This window comes from Aspergillus pseudoviridinutans, assembly GCF_018340605.1.
Source record: "Aspergillus pseudoviridinutans IFM 55266 DNA, scaffold_3, whole genome shotgun sequence".
Lineage (NCBI taxonomy): Eukaryota > Fungi > Ascomycota > Eurotiomycetes > Eurotiales > Aspergillaceae > Aspergillus > Aspergillus pseudoviridinutans.
Window position 1 is genome coordinate 146196 of NW_025091283.1, and position 18330 is coordinate 164525.

Here is an 18330-nt window from a genome sequence, read left to right on the forward strand (position 1 = left end):
CAGCCTAGAAATTGACTTCACGTGGAGGAGGGCGAGCTTGGTTGACTTCACGCTGTTGGATTTTGGGAGCGAGAGTAAACCACCGTTTTGAGTGATGGCCGCTGCCTTGGGGCGTGTCGATCGAGGACTGCGGTAGTCATTCAAACGAATTCCTCTACCGTGTGGCCTAAGTGCGCCGCCTTGGAAATAGTATGGGAATTATTTATTTGAGCCCAGATAACTGGAGCCATTCTTGTCCTTCCCGTAGTCCCAGCCGATCGCCGCAGCGGCAAATGGCAGTCTAGCTGGCCTGGTCCTCTCGTCCTGGCAGCCCTGAACCAGTCATATTCTGTGAACAGTACAGTATACTTGCAGAAGGCGAAAAGCGACTACATACTGGCTTCATATGGATGTCGAGCAAAGCGAATTCGGATCCTTCTCGGAACCACGCACATCTACCCGAATCGGCGCAGTAGCACCTATCAGCCTGTCGACCCCTTCGCACTGCCGCATCACCTTGTTGTGCGCTGGAACCTCCATTTCGTCCTCCGACACTATGCGGAAGTTTGCAGTGACGGCCACCACCCCATTATATGGCCCAATACCATCTAAATGGTTGAAGCGCGTCACTGGTACCATACTCCGGTAGTCCGGCGGAGAAGCCGTCCACTATCCATGCGCGATGCAAGGTAAACCCACMCAATTCGCGCAGTTTGCTGTTCAAGAGTCCCTTGTCATCGAAATTTTCGACTGGGCCGGTGGTTGCCCGATGATATAGAGACTGGACGCCAGAGGAATTAATCAGCTTGATGTCAGGAGAGGATGTGATGCGAACAGAATAGTGTCTGCCCAGAGATGAGTAGCACCTTGCTGGATGGCAGAGTAGATGCCTTCTTCTGTGTTAGGGAAGGACCAGCCTTCGTGACAGGAATCGATAGCGACGGATGGGGGGTTGATGACCCTGATGCCCTATCGTCGTAGGAAGTAGGCAATATCCGATCTAGAATCCTGGTAACCTGGGAACGTGAGTACTGAAGTCCTATACGAATCAAATACAGGGGTCACTTACACCCAGGCTTGCGTGGTTTGCGCACGCCATTGATGACAGGAGGATAGATGGCCTGGAACAGCACAGCGCTATTGCTGGAGATAGGCGATCGGCCTCACAATTACTGATATGGGAGCGGGGCAACTCTCTGCAGACCCTGAATACTGCGGAGTGCATGCTGCAGACAAACTCAGACAGGGGTCATTCCCGAGTAGATGCTGGATAACTCTGCCGGCAGCATACTCGTTGGAGATTGGTATTCGGCATTTATTCCCAAAGTAATATGTACAATCGCTTCAAAAATCGTCCAGTTGTTTGTGACCACTCCAACGAACTGGGAAGGCGTGTACGCCTGGGGGTCGGGTATATCGACGAGATGTAATATGTGATATCAAAATGCAAAACGCAGAGCTAAAGAGCATATACAAAAGWACAGAAAAGAGGATAGAAAATATGCAAGTCATCGCTTGGGCTTGGGATGATACCGGTAGCRACGCCAGTTTTCTCCCACCCACCACGAGGCAACATGAGCCGCGTCCCGGACCCAGTCGGTCACTTCGGAGYCGTACTGTGTTTGGAGTTTGCGGGCCAGGTCAACTAGGTCAAAGTKCTTGATCGGGTGCAGTTCGTTGGGGTCCTTTTCGAGATCCGTGAACCGCCACTCCAGATCGTCGATGAGGGGGATGACGAGCCGATAGGCTGGTTTGGCGGCGGAGCGCACCGCCAGCCAGGACCCGCCTGTGTTCATCACGGTGAACTGCCAGTCTTGCTTTCCATCCTTCTCTGTGATCAAAGGTCTAATCATCGACTGGCCCTCATAGATGGACAGCATATCCTTGGCCGCACGGGTGGCCTTTTCTTCCAGCGAAGAGGTCTCRATCAAGAGGTCCAGGATCGTCGGCACAATCTGGTCCGAGATCACGGGGGATGTGATCTCCACGGGCGGGAGCTTGGGGTGAGCAAATACAATGGGAACCTGGAAGCTGCCAATATGCGGATTGTCGTAGGGAGTGACGCCTCCGTCGTTGGGAAGAGACAATCCGTGATCGCCGGCCATGACGAGCAGGGTCTCGTCTGCAACGCCCTTCTCCTGCAGAATGTCCATGATCTCCGCCAGCCAGTTGTCGATGAAACCGATGGTGTTCAGATACTTGTTGAGATCATCCTTGGCCYTGAATTTCTGGTTGCCCATGAACTGCTGGTAGCTGTTGTTCGGCATTCCCCACGGATGATGAGTCGTACCGGTGAGATGGGTGATGAAGAGTCGCCTGTGCTCCCGCTCGGCGTCATCGATAGCATCGCGGAAGTACTCGCGCAGCTCGGTGTCGGGGTATCCATAGTAGTTGATCTCCTTGGATTTGACCAGATAGTGTTTGGCGCTGGGGTCTTCGAGCCGCTCCTTGGCGAGAATGTCCTTGAAACCCAGTCGCGGGGTCAACTCGTTCTGCTTGTCGTAGCCCTCGGTCACAGACTGCATCCACTTGGAGTGCCACGGCCACGAGGTGAAATCCCCAGTCGTATTCATGAGTTCAATCTGATGGTTCAGGGCGTTGAGGGCATGCGGCATGCACGGTTGGTAGATGTGATGCTTGTACTCGCGATTAAAATCAGTCACCAGTGGAGTAACGCCGCAGACGGTTCCGACAAGACTCTTGAGCGTGTAGGTGCCCGTGGTGAAGGCATTGCGGGCGCTGATGCCGCCGTACGCTTTTCGGCCATTGTGTGCAGCGGGGTCGCGCGAAAAGCCCCAAGCAAACCCGGTGAGGTACTCGGCTGTTCGGGTCAAGTCGGCCAGTTTGTGCTCCACGGCATCGGGGATGGTGTGGTTAGTGTAGGAATCGGCGATGCGATTCCACATGAACGATTCCTTACGGAGCGGAAAGACGTCCGCTCGGGTGCTCTCCAATTTCAGCAGGATAACGTGTTTGATGCTAACGTTTCCGCTGGCGAGCGCTTCCTTCAGGGGTTCGAGCACGGGATACTGTAGATTGGAGATGTGCAACGGATCCTCGGCCGGGTTGTAATGCAGCGGGGGAGGACGACGGCGATGAGGCGGTCCATGATGCGGTCCATGAGGCGGTCCATGATGGTCCTCGAATCCCGGATACCAATCCTCGAACCCGGATATGGGGTCGCTCGGGAGCCAGTCCCACGTCGGCGGCTTATCCAGCGCAGACCGATTCTCCAGCCATCTGTAGTCTCCCGGCATTCGGTCGGCATCGATCGGTGACAAGCCGCGGTTCGCTGGGGAGAATGGAATGACGGGAAGCGCCCAGGACAGGAACATGTACGAAGGATTGGGAGGGCGAAGGCACCGGAGGAGCACAAATGCGCCAAAGAAGACGAAGATGGCCAGATGTTTGACCAGCGACTCGTGATGTTTGACCGGCGTCTCGTGGCTCATCGGGTCGAGCAGAAACACCGAGTCTCCGTCGTCGCTCTTGTCGTCCAGATAATCGTCGACCGCAATCTGTTCATACCTCTGGGGATCGATGCGACTGGTCTTCCTCGTCCACTGCCGGCAGCGAAGACTCCAGATCCGTTGCGCTAACCTCTGCAAGGGCGCGCCCAAGATCCGCAAGACCCCGCCAGTGGCTCGGTGTATGGGTGCAGCCAGGAACCAGGAGGCGGCAATTAGGATGGCCTCCACGATCAGAGACCCTGTCAAACCGGTGAGCAGAGTGCGAACGGCAGCCGCATCGCCGTGAAAAGTCCGGACCTGTCGCCAGTGAAGCTCGGCGCCGGTCACGACGTAGAAGGAGGTGGCGGAAGACGCCATGCCAGACATCAGCAAACTGATACGAGAACCAAGAGTTAGTTATTTGATGTTGCAGACGAGCTCAGAAATGAATAGTGGATGATCTACCTGAATGGCACAGTGCATAGTGCAGCGAAAACGGCGCCAGGTCGCCAGGGGATGGTCTGGGTGAGGAGACGGACGAGGAGGATAAAGATGACATCCTGGAAAAAGAAGGTCGGACCCCACAGGAGCAATTTGGACGGTGGTAATGAGTAGAGGTGAGCATATATGTGTAAGAATTTGGCCCAGATCAGCGAGATGAAGGCGAGAGTGAAGAAGAATTTCCGCGATACATTCCACCAGCGGTCGAAGGGGTGTGCGGGGGAATCTCGGATGACCCGGACGAGCTGATCGACGAGCGAGGAGAGCTTGGAGAGGTACATGACGATGAAGAAGGAGAAGAGTGACGGCTTCTCGGCGGGGTTATTATGCCTGTTTAGGGGGAATCTCGCATGGCCCACGATGGGGCACGCGATCAGCAGGAATGGCTACGAGAGGGAGACATCCGCATTCAACAAGACAGAGAACGCATCGATGAGGATGAGACGATGCGGAAGAGCTCTTGTTGAAAGAGGAGCTACAGAGGATTCGAGAGTCAAAGAGTCAAAGAGATGTAGAAATGAATGGAGGAAAGGAAAGGAATGACAGTAATGAATAAGAAGAGGAGAATTTATCAGTATTTTTAGGAGGGACGATGTCACTATGGCCTCCCACAAACACGCAAGGGGCGATCACCGAAATAACCACCAGGGATTTCTCACCACCCTCCGAAATTTAGAAGGGTTACGAGGCAATATAAACGACGGAAAGATGGAACCACAGCGACGGAAATTACTCGAGGACCAGTCTTTGGGTTCTCAGGCAGTGGAGACGGAAGAGCAACATGCCCGGATGAAATCCTGCGGGTGATCGCAGACTTGAGGGAGACCATAACACAGCAAAATGACACCATACAAAGAATAGCGAGCGACCTAACTGAAATCAAGGCTGATCAACAGCACCCAAAAAGCCAAAATGCGGACCTGCAGGAAGAAGTGCAGGCCCTTAAGGACAAAACTCAACACGTTACCGGGAACAGGACGAACCAGATCATGGGCGGAGGTGGCAGCCCGCGAACCCCCGCAAGGACCCAACGCAGTCCCTAAACCGCCCAAGGACGAACTCAACTGCATCAGAATCAGCACACGACGAGCCTCTGACGGTGATGACGATGGAAATGACCGCTTCGGAAGATACAGTGAGGGTCGAAACCTCATTCCGCCCCCGCTCAAGCCAAGCTTACTTCCAAACAGATGCTAATATGCAAGGCTATGTACTCTGGTATGTTGAGTAAGTAATGTTAGTATGGTGGGTCACTGAACTGTGTAGAAATAGGATGAACTCTGTGCCGTTATCATTTAGGCATATCTAATCAACTATAACCATCAACATCAGTTCTTTACCAAATATCTATACAGCAATATGACTCCTTCTACACCTCCTTATTTCCAGCTAACTAGAGATGAGCGCCTGCAAATCCTAACTCTGCGCTCACTAAATATGAAATATGAAGATATTGTAAAACATTTAGGGGTTTCTATACATCAGGTCCAGCTAGCCTGCCAGGCTGGTCACCCTACCCCTTCTAAAAGGTCTGGTCGGCCGTTGGCAATGAAAGATGAGGAGATAGACTATCTTATAGGGTTTATCACCTCAACAAGGTATGCAAGATACCTTACTTATAGAGAATTAGCCTTACATCTTGATCTAGGCTATTCTCAGTGGGCAATCCGATCAGCCTTACTTTCTAGAGGCTATTAAAGATATATTGCTTGAAGGAAACCACTACTATCTCCTGAGAATAAGCAGAAACGACTCCTCTGGGCATAAGAGCACCTTAACTGGTCTCCTAGTCAATGGGAAGCTATACTATGGACTGATGAAACCTGGGTAAATCCAGGTCGCTATACACGTACGTGGGTTACTTGCTGTAAGGATGACGTCTTCTATGAAGACTATATTGTTGAACGGCGCCTATGTAAGATAGGATGGATGTTTTGGGGGTCATTTTATAGGACTACTAAAGGCCCTATGGTATTCTGGGAGAAGGAATAGGGTATAATTAATGCTCAAAGCTATATTTAATATATAGTACCTCTTATAACAGAGTATATCCATCACCATCCTTATCTTTAACTAGTACAGGATAGTGCTCCAGGCTATGGTGCTCAATCTACTATCCAGGAGCTTGAGAGGAATGGAGTCCATATGGTTAGATGGCCCCCCTTCTCACCTGATCTCAATCTTATTGAGATGGTATGGAATTGGATGAAGAACTATCTTCAGGCAAATTTCCCTGAATATATGACTCTATCTGAGCTTAGGATAGCACTTAGAGAGGCCTGGGACGCTATTCCACCTAATTTTCTGTATGATCTACTAAAATCTATGCCTGAAAGGTGCCGTGCAGTCATTGAGGCAGGTGGTGGCCATACTAGATTTTGATATCATTGTGCGTGGATATAAGGGCGTGTAAATAGGCTAGAAATTCATCTTTACCTAATAAGGGAGTGATTTCCAGTGGAGCATACTAACATTATTTATGCAATATACCATAGTATATATAGATCTATGATGTCATAGTAGGCAATATATATCTTATCAGATTCGTATCTGTAATATACTATACTTAGAAAACTGTATCGGCAGATACATGGTTGGGGGAATTTTCTAGAAGATTTCATCTCGGTCGGCTGTCCTGTCTGATCTGGCAAGCTGTCAATAGCGACAGCGACTCTTCTGCATTCCTCTCCTGCATCTTGCAGTTTGGCTGCAGGAGTAAGCAGGCTCCGGCGATCATCAACGGCCAAGGTCTGACAGGCAAGACTCTATTGGTACTGTACTGCTGTTCACTGCACAAACCTTGCTCCGCTTATTATCATGGGCAGCCCCATGTTATTGAACGGCCCGTTGGGCATGAGACGGTGTGGGCTAACTGCTTACAGCATATTAGGTGAATTGGAACCATTCATTCCTTCTTGTAAGGGATGACCAATAGTTAGCCTTTTCAGCTATGATGAAGAAGCCTGTCACATGACTGCTAAGACTATTACTAATTATTTTCGCGGCGCGCAACCAAAAAATTGAGGCCTCGTCACCTGCAACCACCGCAACCACAGCCTGTCAGTCCCGGCTGATCGACCAATGGGACGAAGATGCGCAGTACGCGCCAACACCGGGTGACTTCGGCCGTACACCCGCTACACTGTATTCCCTAAGCCTATCTCCTGCCAAACGCAGCCTGATTACCTTGGGTTTCTCCCATTTGCTGAATAGGAGAAATGGACGGAGGATAATTGCTACGAGGAACCGGAAGAGCCTGTATTCATTCGTTACACGATCGCATGGAAGCTCATGATCAACCGCACAATTGAGGCCCGGGAGACCGAGCAGGACTTGGTCGTAGCCCCCAGTGAATATTGGGAGAAACACCTGGAATAGAAAATCGACGAGTTGGTGCACATGAAGAAACGTGACCGGCGTGTGCGGTCGGAACAATTGTGGTATTGTCAAACACCTAGCGGCTGCTTAGCATGCCACAAAAAGTTATAGTGCTGCCGACGGATTTCCCGAAGCACCTAGACCTGTCTACTTGCAGATTTTATATTTTATGTAGTTATAGATTAAACTATATCGAATTCACGATAGGGCATATTGTGGCATACCCGTGAATATTTGCCAATCAGCGACTGTGAAAAGGCTGCCCCTTGATAGCATGTCCAACAGAACCCTGCACCCGGTATCATTCGTGCCAGCCATGCTTCGAACACGGTCCACGATTTCGTACTCTGGCGAAGAACCCTGCGGGTAATGTAACTAAGTCCGAGTCCCGATGGATGAACGAGAACGGATAACGATATCCAAATAAAGGGGTATCGATCAGAATGTCTCTCCCTTCACCGAGGAATGACGAAACGATAGCAGCGGAATGTATGGGACCGCGTATCAGATACTTTGACGCTATCCCACAATTACCATCGGCTGTTTGGAGAGTTTGAGATATATTTCGAACAGAAGGACCCTAGCACTGAGCGCACATATGTCATCGACTCCACCGAACAAAGGCCATTTTTGCGCGATCCTCTATTTCCAGTTACCCGGGAACTTCATCTCAGTCCTGAGCTTACTATTGATCCACCTGCTAGTAAGCTTCTAAAGGTCCACTGTGCTATTGCACATATTCTGAAACTCAGCGGTGCGGGAGACTATATAGAGAGAACGCTTCGGGAGATGACTGAAATCTGCGTCAGCGCAGATGGCTCTACAGATCTAGGACGCCTTGTAAGATCACGACTGGGGGACTCCAAACGTATTAGCTGTTTACTAGCTCGATGCATGTCGAAAGTGACCTTCAGCGCTGCCTCTTTTCGCACCAATAGTATCGACACATGTTTGCAGGAAAGTATCGAAGCCCTGGTCAGGCCAAGTTCGTAGTATGGCCAATGCAAAAATTAGATCGGCCCTACTGAGCGCGGACCCCACCAAAGATGTACAAGTGGCAGGGATCGGCGCCACAGAGACAGGATATGTGATTAGGTTCAGGGACACCCAATCGGCTGAAAAGGCTCAGAACAACACTGAATGGTTGCAAGAACTAGGCAACGATACTAAGTTGGTTAAGCCTCGGTTTGGCGTGGTGGTCCACTGCACACCGACCGAAGACTTCGACCTTGAAGAAATAAGAACCATGGGATAGACAAGGTCATGGAAGAAAACGACCTCAGCAGCAAAACTTCCAAATTGAGGGCATGCATGGCTGAAGAAGAAGGATCACCCGTTAAAGACATCGGCGTCGCTGGGTATATGGCTAAACACCGCAGAAGCAGCAGAATACCTCATTGCCAATGGACTACTGGTCGGCCAGAGGTACATCGGGAGCGTGGAACCATACCGATTTGACCGGAAATGATGCCACTGTTGTCAATGATTCGGCCATCTAGCCTGGGCCTGCAAACAACAGGCAAGATGCGGATACTGTGCTCAGCAACATGAATACCGTAACTACCCTCGAGAAATGAGACCAAGATGCTTAGACTGTGATGCAGAACACCCCACCGGAGACAGGAGTTGTCAATCACCTAATCTCACTCTATCACAATGAGATCTACAAATCTCCGTCTACTACAGCTGAACATCATGAAATTCTAGGGCAGGAATGGAGGCCCTTATTAACGACCACCAGACCCCGAACCTCGACATACTCCTAATCCAAGAGCCACCAGTCACTGCGTACCGCACCCATGTTAACCACAGCGCGTGGCGACTCTATCAACCAATATATGCCGATGAATCAGCAAGACTCCGCAGCCTCCTCTATATAAGTAGGAGAATCTCAACTTCGTTACATCGCCAGATTCTCTGTAACCATCTAGATGTTGTTGTTGCGGTCAAGGTATGGATGCCTGAGGTGCAATATCTCCTCTTCTCAGTGTACATCCCCCCAGTGGTAATATACCAACCCGCAGATGCAACCACTGCCCAACTGATACTGGAAGAGATCCAAACCAGCATTCAGCTGCAATCCATGAGTATAGAGGGTCACAAAGCTCATTATCTCCGGAGACTTCAACCGCCTATCACCCGGCATGGAGCCATCGACCTGTCCACCACACCTTCGCAGAACATGCAGAAGAGTTGCTCAATTTCTTCCAAATGCATGAGCTCCAATGGTGCTTACCCCAAGCGAAACTCATCAAATGCCGTCTCTACCACGACGACTATGGGTCTGACCACCGTGGAACGTTCTCCGTGTGGACCTACAGCCAGAGCGCAGCGCAGGTCCCAAACCAAAAAAGAGCGTATGATAAGGCCGACTGGGCGAGGATCGGCCAAAGGATACTGGAAGAGATGGGCCCACTACCCAGGATTCACTCAAACTCAGACCTTAACAAAGCAGCCGAGAAACTGGTTGAGTCTACCGCTGCAGTCATTACAGTAACCAAGAGGACCCAGCACGAAAGCCGTCACCCTACTCAAAGCGATGGTTCACCTCAGAGCTTAAAACCCAACAGGTTGAGGTAAACCGGGCGCGCAGACGATGGCAGGACAGCTGCGCAACCCTGGGCATTGCCCACCTCATAACTGCGACTCTCTTCCCGGACATCATGGAATACTGGTCTGTATTGAGAAAACAATAGCAGGTTTCAACCTTCATATCACCTCTAGTACAGCTGGTGCAGCCCTAGGCCAATCCGCACTGAACCTCTTCAGAGGTCGTTCCAGAAGCTTTTGATTATATTTATGTACCCTGAATACAAGCGATGCGGGGGTTAACCATGACACCCAAGGCAACACAGAAAAGTATATCAGCAGTGTCTTTGGCCATTTTGGATTACTCAACACAACCCTTCTCGTTTTTATAGTGTCGGGCATATTATAACAGGGGAAAAATTAGCAGTATGGCCATCGACTGCCTATAAGTTGAGGGACCTTACCGAAGTAGATTGAAATTCTGGAGCGAGAATCCAGGGTAAACTTGCGCCCTGTACACTAGACAGCTAAAAAGTAACGAATGACAAGAAGCAAAGACAGCATGCTCAAAAGCATACTTCCTATGTAGACAAGCTAGAAGGAAGCAGGCGAAGCAATCCAAATGACATGATCACCTGTCTCCTGGAAGCTGCTAGTGGTGAGGAGTTGTCCACTGCCACCGGACGGGGAGGAAATCCAGGTTCAACCTGCTCTCTGGGATATAGCTTTTGATTTCTCCACCATCTTCAATTCTGGGAAGGATAATCGAAACACCCGAGCACACCATCCCAATTATGCACTGTCTCGTCTGTCCCCTTAATATTAATAGACTACCATTTAAAGCTAATCAAGAATACTGACCAAGATCAACACATCCACCATCAACTCCGGGGTAATTGTAACAGGCTTGAGTTCCCACAATGCGCACCGAACTACCGGGAGCATAAAACGCATTTCCCCTATAAGTTGAATTAGCACCCACTCATCACTACAGATTTCCCTCATTTTACCCTTTTGCGGGATAAACTCTCCGATTATACGGGTCATCTGACACCGCATAACACTCATTTATATTGAGGGCTGTCTCTGACAGAGTCCCATTTATACGCACACATTTTGCTGAAAGTATGAACGGTGCTTCAACAGAAGAGATGTCGGAACAAGTACGCGAGAAATTCCCCGGACCACCAAGGCAAAAACTTGCCCAACTGCTAATAACTACCAAGGATAAGAGCAACATGGTATAGATAAATTCAGAGTCAAGTTACCTGAGAAGCTCATGCTGGTTAGAAGTCGTCCAGCTCTTATATAACCACTGCGTCTCTGGAAGAAATACCATATTATTGAGAATCTACCCCCTAACGTAATCGGTACGCGAGCGGTCCATGTAGGCCATCGGGCCACCTCTATATGCCATAGAAAATGGACTTCAATATCTCAACCAAAGCACCTAATAAGAGCTTAATAGTAAGGCATATAGTTTATTATACTAAATAGTATTTATAGAGGCTTTTATTATGCCTTGACAAATGCTATTGTCTTGAGTAATATAAATTACAGCTGTTATTTTTAAACTCTAAATTTAAGAATATACTGTAAAATTGAATTTAAAAAAATTTTAAAAAATAAATTCTGAACTACTTATACTTAGTGATACTGTATATCTAACTTACACTTTATAATATTCATCTTTGGGCGAGATATAGAAGCCTTAACAAGGGCCCTTTTCTCTGGAATACAGAGGTGGCCCGCTCGCTGACCGATTAGTTACGTTAGTATGACTGTAAGTTACAGTTAGGGCGAGTAAATGATCATTGAAATACGGAAAAATTACGTCTGTTTTGCCGATCTTAGCAGTGGCTCTGGACCTACCCGACGGTCCGTTAAACACCCTTGACTATTCTCTTTACCCTGCAAGTTAGAGAGATTATGGCTTAGTAAGATCATCCTCTTGATACGCGCAAGTTAGATAACTGTAGAACACACTGGACCTTTAAGAGCAGGAGTGTTCATCATGGTTCAACCGTTGAACCATGCCGATTACGATTGATAATCGGCGGTCGAACTACGTAGCCTATCAAAGCAGTTATCTCAGGCGGCAGCGGCTATTATTTGGGTCTCTAGAGGCGACGCAGCCGACTCTGAGCCTAAGAGCTGCGCGAGTGTTCATCATGCTGAAAAGTTTTTGATGGTTCAGGTTCAACATGTTGAACATCTTATCGTGGTTGAACACAGCCCGTTAGTCCCTTGGCGATCATCAATATTAAGTGGTTCAGCGACTACAAAGTGGGGCTGCCAGCTAATCAGAGAGAGGTATTCCCCATTTTGTACAAAACAGTACAAAGTATCATACTCATGTTGAACCATGTTGCTAAATTTCATGTACTCATCCTTATGAAGAGGGTTGACATTGAAATAGATGAAGCCCAAGCCATACAATGACTCGAACAGAAAGCACGCGACATCTATCTTGAAAGTGGTGCCGACTCCTGAGCGCCCATCACGGCTGAATAATGTTGCCGGCATTGAGCAGTCAACATGTTGAACCATACAACGTGCGTTTCTGTCTCTCACAGTTGAACTGTGCAACTAATTTGAGGCCTCAATTTACGCATGCCGGATGAGTTTAATTATAGTTGGCCATGGTTGACTGCAGTCGAGCTAATACACATTCACTACACGCTTAGAAGTCCCCTCACTGGAAAATAAATCACTTGCCACTACTGTAGATTAGACATCAGAAAGTTATTTAACAGGGCCAAGAGTGCATGGCTTTCTGTTTTACAAATAAGTCGGTCGCACTATGTTCAAGAGTTGATCATCGCTTTGGAACCTAGTACCAGTATGCTGAACCTTCACTAGGTAGTAGCACCCACCTGGTTCAACAAGCTTAACCACAACATGTAATCCACATTAGCGACTAGTTAAAACACTAAGTAATGCTTTTCTCCATGATCATCAGCGACGTTGCTCATCCATAGTGAGACACCTCAGAGTGTTCCGTGACAAATTCTCATAAAGAACCTGTGCTAGATCGACTCCTCCTAAGATAGAGGATACTGGACGACGCATGTGCTTGCTCTAAACTCATTGGTTTCCTTTTTGCCCTTAAGCTTCCATACTTTCAGCAAGTTGACCAGTATTACCTTAGTCAAATGTAGACACGCTGGACCTTTAAGACTAGGAGGAGTGTTCATCATGGTTGAACAATGCCAACTGATGTTTTAATTTCAAAGTGTTGAACCATGCCGAATACCTTTAATAATCTATCACGGTTGAGCTACATAGGCGGTGGCCTGTACTTTTTGGTTGTACTACAGGCGACCCTGAGCCTTAAGAGCTGCGTGAGTGTTCATCGTGGTTGGAAAGTCTTGATGGTTTAGAGTTCAACATATTAAACATGCTGCTTTATCGTGGTTCAACTGGTTTAACTGGTTCAACTAGTTCAACTAGTTCAACGTGGCTGTTGGTTCATGATTGTCAATTTTAAGAGCTCCAATGAATGCCAAGAGGGGCTGCCAGCCAACCGGAGACTGTTTCCCCAATTTTTAGGGAAAATAGGACGAGGCATTGTACTTGTGTTGAACCATGCTTGCAATCTTCATCTAATCATCCTGAGGGCATCAGCAGGCTGGCACTAGATAGGCTAATAGGCCAAGCCTAAGCTGTAATGACACGAACAGCAAAGCGCGCAGTTTTATCCTGGAAGGTGGTAGGGACTTTTGGGTGTCCGTCACGGTTGAATAATGCTGCGGGCATGGATCAACATGTTAAACCACACAGCATGTGTTTGACTGTCTCTTCAGGGTTGAACCATATAACTAGGTTGAGCTACCATTATTCGGGAGGCGGGGTGTGCTGACTAGTGCAGCCTTATTTTCCCATGATAATTTGGACCTCTTTAACTTACTTCTCTATATTCTAGAATTATATTTCCAAAACATTTATTTAGTTGCGATCAATAACAAACACAAGCTGCATGACTGAACAAGTTGCACCTCAAAGCATCAAAAAATTCATTAAACTATAATGGTATGTGTGGATCTACAACAAATTCTTATAGAAGGTTAATCTCAGGGTCACACTTCAGTATCTAGGGTAATACTAGGGAGAGGCTAGTAGTAAGGGGGAAATGGCACAGTAAACATAAACAAAGCAAGAAAAGAGATAGCGCATGCCTTCCCTCGTGGGCACCCTGTCCGTTCTTAGATGCGGCCGGCATTATGTGGGTAAGTAACTCATGTGGTAACATCTCTCAATTGCCAGTGAAGTTACAGTCGCCGCTACCACAGATATAGTAGCCCTGGGTAAGGACTTTTGCCAGGCAAATAAGCATTATACTGTCTACGCAGCATAAAAAGAGCAATTCTGGAATATCATGCCTCTTGCGGGACAATCCAGGGCTGTCCTGTAATATAGTGCTGCGCTAGCAATAATGCGCTGTGCAACCAAAGAACAGTCTTGATCTCCTTTTCTATAATGGGTTCCTAAATCTGCCAGCAGATGTGGGCATGAAGGAGTACTTTAAGTTGAGAGGAATTAGACACACAGTGAGGTGCTTGCACCTTAAGCAGATTCGCAAGCCATAGTCACTATAGATCTGGCTTAGCCTGCTTCCTGTCCACATCTGTAACAATAATCAGTGGCATTGCCAAGTTTATGCGCGACACCTGCAGACATAGTTTATTTCTAGTAATTTCTTCCCAATGCTTGATTAGTAAGCTGGCAGTTCTATATTTCTTTTGGTCTTAAGTAGGTCTCCTAGCAGCACTTTTCAATACCTTTAGTTTCCTCCTCCATGGTATTACTCTCTTAAGAAATAGGAGCATACTTACTGAGAGAGTCTTTAGCACAAATCTAGAGCGACATCTATAGCTCCATGGGCAAGGTGATGATGAGACTTTCTTCTATAGTTCACATCCAATTCATAGGTTTTTCGGATCGGAGTGAAAATAAAAAAAATGCCAGCAAATATTAGAGAAAAAGCTTACTGGATAAGATTCAAGGTTTAGAGCAATTAAATTTGCCTGGAGAAATTAATAGCATTGTCCATATATCTATTTCTTTCAATCAAAATGGCTGTAATGAAGATGTTGCTCATAAACAGTTTCTGTAACTCCACACCTACTTAATCCCCCTGACATATATGAGGGCATTTAGAAGCATATATATGTACCCCATTAGTTGTTGGTGCAAGCAGAAAGTAAATTATACCGCCATGCACTTTGCGCTACCCTTAATTTAGTTCTTGTACTTAATGTGCTTGGAGTTCCTAGAGAGTTATTAAGAGGTGCTGAGGTTGTGAGAGGTGCTGAGAGGTACCAGCACTTTATTCCTTATGTCCTGCCCTTCAGTGCATAGCACCATATCCCTGAATATGCTCAGGTGATGCCTTTCGGCTATCCCCAACACATTAATTATTTCTTAGGAGATTAGGATACCCCTTAAGCTGGAAATAGTGGAGTATCCATTAGACATAGGGTTGCTATGTTTTGAATTTGTATCTCCTGTATAATTAAGCTTCCGCTAGATATTGACTCTCAATAGGGAGCCATGGTGAGAAGCAGCGAGGGTGGTCCATCAGCAATACCTAGAGAAAACCATCTCTATATCTGGTCAGCCTATCTTTACTAACACAGGCGAGATAAATCAGAGAGTAAGCTGGATTTCCTTTAGTTAAGTATCAACTATCACTGTGGCCAACAACGCAGAAGGAGAATAATTACTATGAGGGTTGTAGCCTGGTAGGTTGACAATTCTATATATATATATGCTCATTCAAATGGAGTTGTTCACCACTAACCAGCACCATAACTACAAGGCCAGCTCTAAAGAGACTACAACAGGGACAAAAAGGTTTCCTAGTATAGTATCTGTGACTGAAAATCATAGCTTGTCGCAGTGTACAATAGTTAATAGTAGAATATTATTTTTTGGAGCCGCTGCCTAATCCATCATCATTTGAACCAGTCCCAAAGTTGCTTAGTACCCATCTCTGAAGATTCCCTCCTAACTCTCTGGATTGCACAGATTAGATAGCCATGATATTTATATTAAAAGAATACAAAAGTACAAGCGACTGGAAACTGTAGAATAAGATTAAATCTAAGTTTTAGGGGAGCAGCTACTTGAAGAGCAGGCTTTTAGATACTATACTGCAACCCCGCTCCTCTCTCATTCTGGGCTAGTTCAGAGAATTCTTTCTCTAGCCCCTCTCTGTCATTATCAGATGATAGGGGGGTGGGCAGCAGGGACTAGATACTCTTCTGTGCTAATAGGAGGCCCACCTTCCTGTTTATGCCTAAAGTTAAACAGATAAGGGTGTGGGCGCCGGCTGCAGACCCAGTTCTAGCGCTGCACTAGGCTGATCCTGTCCATAGGTCCAATGGTTTCAATTCGCACAGCCGTCTGCTGATCACTAGGCCATTGTTTTGTGGCGTGGCCTCTCCTAACTGGATAACTCTGGTGCCCCCTACTGTCTATTTCTTTTCCCCCATTGCAACCTACAAAACTCCCCTCTCTTTTCTTGTTCTCATCCTCTGGGGTTTATGCTGGACATCATCCACTCTGCCACTCTAGAGAACTGCTCATTCCTCCGCTGCCTCTTCTGTTTGATTTTAAACCCTATATGCCTCATGCACTGCTGCGGCGGAGCCGCCATCATTTAGGCATCAGTTCTCCCTTAGGTGGATGCGGGCACTTCTGTGATGGGCAATAACATCATTGTAATGGTGGCCACTGATTAGTGCGATGATCTAACCGCCCAAATGGACTGTTGACCTGCTGTACCTCCATGAGCTCCTCAACAGAGGCTGGAAACCCTCTGATGGTGCAGAAGCCCATCATGCCACTGAGGCCTAATCAGATCATCTCATGGACGCTGACTACAGGGAAGGAAATGCACTTCCAGTAATAGCCATACATGAAGCATCCATTATGTTTATTTACAACACCCAGGTCGCAGCCCTACCACAGCTGAAAGTGAGCACTGGTGTACTCTAGTTCTGTCTGGCGGACAATACTGGGGGCATCAAATTTGCAGCAGAGGATGGACCCATGACAGCAGTAAGACCCATCAATTTTCTCAAGTTCTCCGTCGAGCTCAAAGAAGAATGTCTTGGCCAGCCAGGCTTAGATGAGCTCATTGGGCACTGTGTACGCAAATTCCCGGAGTGAATTAAGGGCGCAGATGTTGTCGAGCTCAGGGGCTTTTCTGGGAATCTGCTGGTCCAGTTAGTATATGCTCCCTTTGATGCCGGCGGGCACAGTGTCCAGTGCGTCCTGCCACCCTCGCCAACTATTGATGGCCAGGGAGTGGAGAAACGTCTGGAGGGCGCAGTCAATGAACCCGTCGCGCAGCCAGCGACGGCCTGGCTCTGCCGTCCGGGGTGCTTCATCAACAGCATAGCCAGTCCTAACACTGATGACGAGGTCCGGCTGTTTGCAGGCAGGCCAGATAATCTTACTCTCGCGAAGGGCGGTCCGCAGGGGATAGTTGGCCCTAACGCCGCCGTCCTGAAAAGTGCTGATTCTGGGGAGATACTTGGGCATGAAATACCTGCTCTGATCAGTCTTACTGATGTCTGGAGTGAGTGGATATGTACCCTAAGGCAGCCACACTGCACCTCACCCTGKATTACGCAGTGGATGAGGTTAGCACATTCACTAGAAGCTGTGGTACAAGGGGAATGAAGGTAAGTGGCCTGAACAGTAGTCTGATAAAGGATGAATCAACAGGGAGAAGCACAGGTACTTAATGCATGACGCTTAGATAAAGAAGGGATAAAAGGCAAACACAGGAGGATGACAACAGTGGAGGAAGGAATAAGGCAGAAGTATAATAACAGGAAATGACAGCAGGCGACCAATGGGGGCATGTACACCTCCTATAGGAGTGGCTCCCGCTCTTCCGGTAGGAAGAGCTTGTATGCGGATTGCATCCGGGCATAGCTAGCACCGCGGTAGTTGCAGAAGAGGCCAAGCAAGCTGTTATTGTCAACCTGACTAGCGGCCAGAGCCACATGGATGCCAGAGACAAGCAGGGCGGCGGGGCCGAATAACCAGCGTGCGGGATCGAAGGCCTGCTGCAGTGCCTTATCAAGGGTGTTGGAGTTATGGCGGCTGTCAGATATCCAGGTGGTCAGAAAGTCCCACGTCTGCGCCAGGATTGTCTGCCGCAGGGGCCAAGGTCAGAAGATCTGCTATGCAAGAGCCCTGAACTTAGTGTGGGCCACAGCTGCAGGCCTTCCAAGGTCGATGATCTCAGACATGATTACCGCGCCTACAGTAAAGGAATTAGTTACCAGCTGGGCCTTAAATTATATGCAACAAGAACCTCTTACTGACACTAGTTCCTATATTCAGGTCGAAGGCCTCGCGAAGTCCTTAGGAGCCGCCAATGCGCTCCTTAAGGGCCATGAGGAATCCCAAGGTAACAACGCCGCGAACGCCACCGCCGTCGAGGGCAAGAATGGTCGGCTGTTTTATGGGGGGC

General features: G+C 48.1%; 2 protein-coding genes across 2 annotated transcripts; both read right to left on the reverse strand.

Annotated features, from left to right (window-relative positions):
* Positions 1-1487: 1487 nt before the first annotated feature.
* Asppvi_003804 (uncharacterized protein) lies at positions 1488-4210 on the reverse strand (the record flags this gene model as incomplete). The annotated part of the gene is made up of 2 exons (XM_043299761.1): positions 1488-3822; positions 3894-4210. The coding sequence occupies 2 exons, from the start codon at positions 4208-4210 to the stop codon at positions 1488-1490; spliced, it is 2652 nt and encodes an 883-aa protein (XP_043155696.1).
* Positions 4211-17722: 13512 nt separating this feature from the next.
* On the reverse strand, positions 17723-18106 carry Asppvi_003805 (uncharacterized protein; the record flags this gene model as incomplete). Its single annotated transcript, XM_043299762.1, has 2 exons — positions 17723-18007; positions 18071-18106. The coding sequence occupies 2 exons, from the start codon at positions 18104-18106 to the stop codon at positions 17723-17725; spliced, it is 321 nt and encodes a 106-aa protein (XP_043155697.1).
* Positions 18107-18330: the final 224 nt, after the last annotated feature.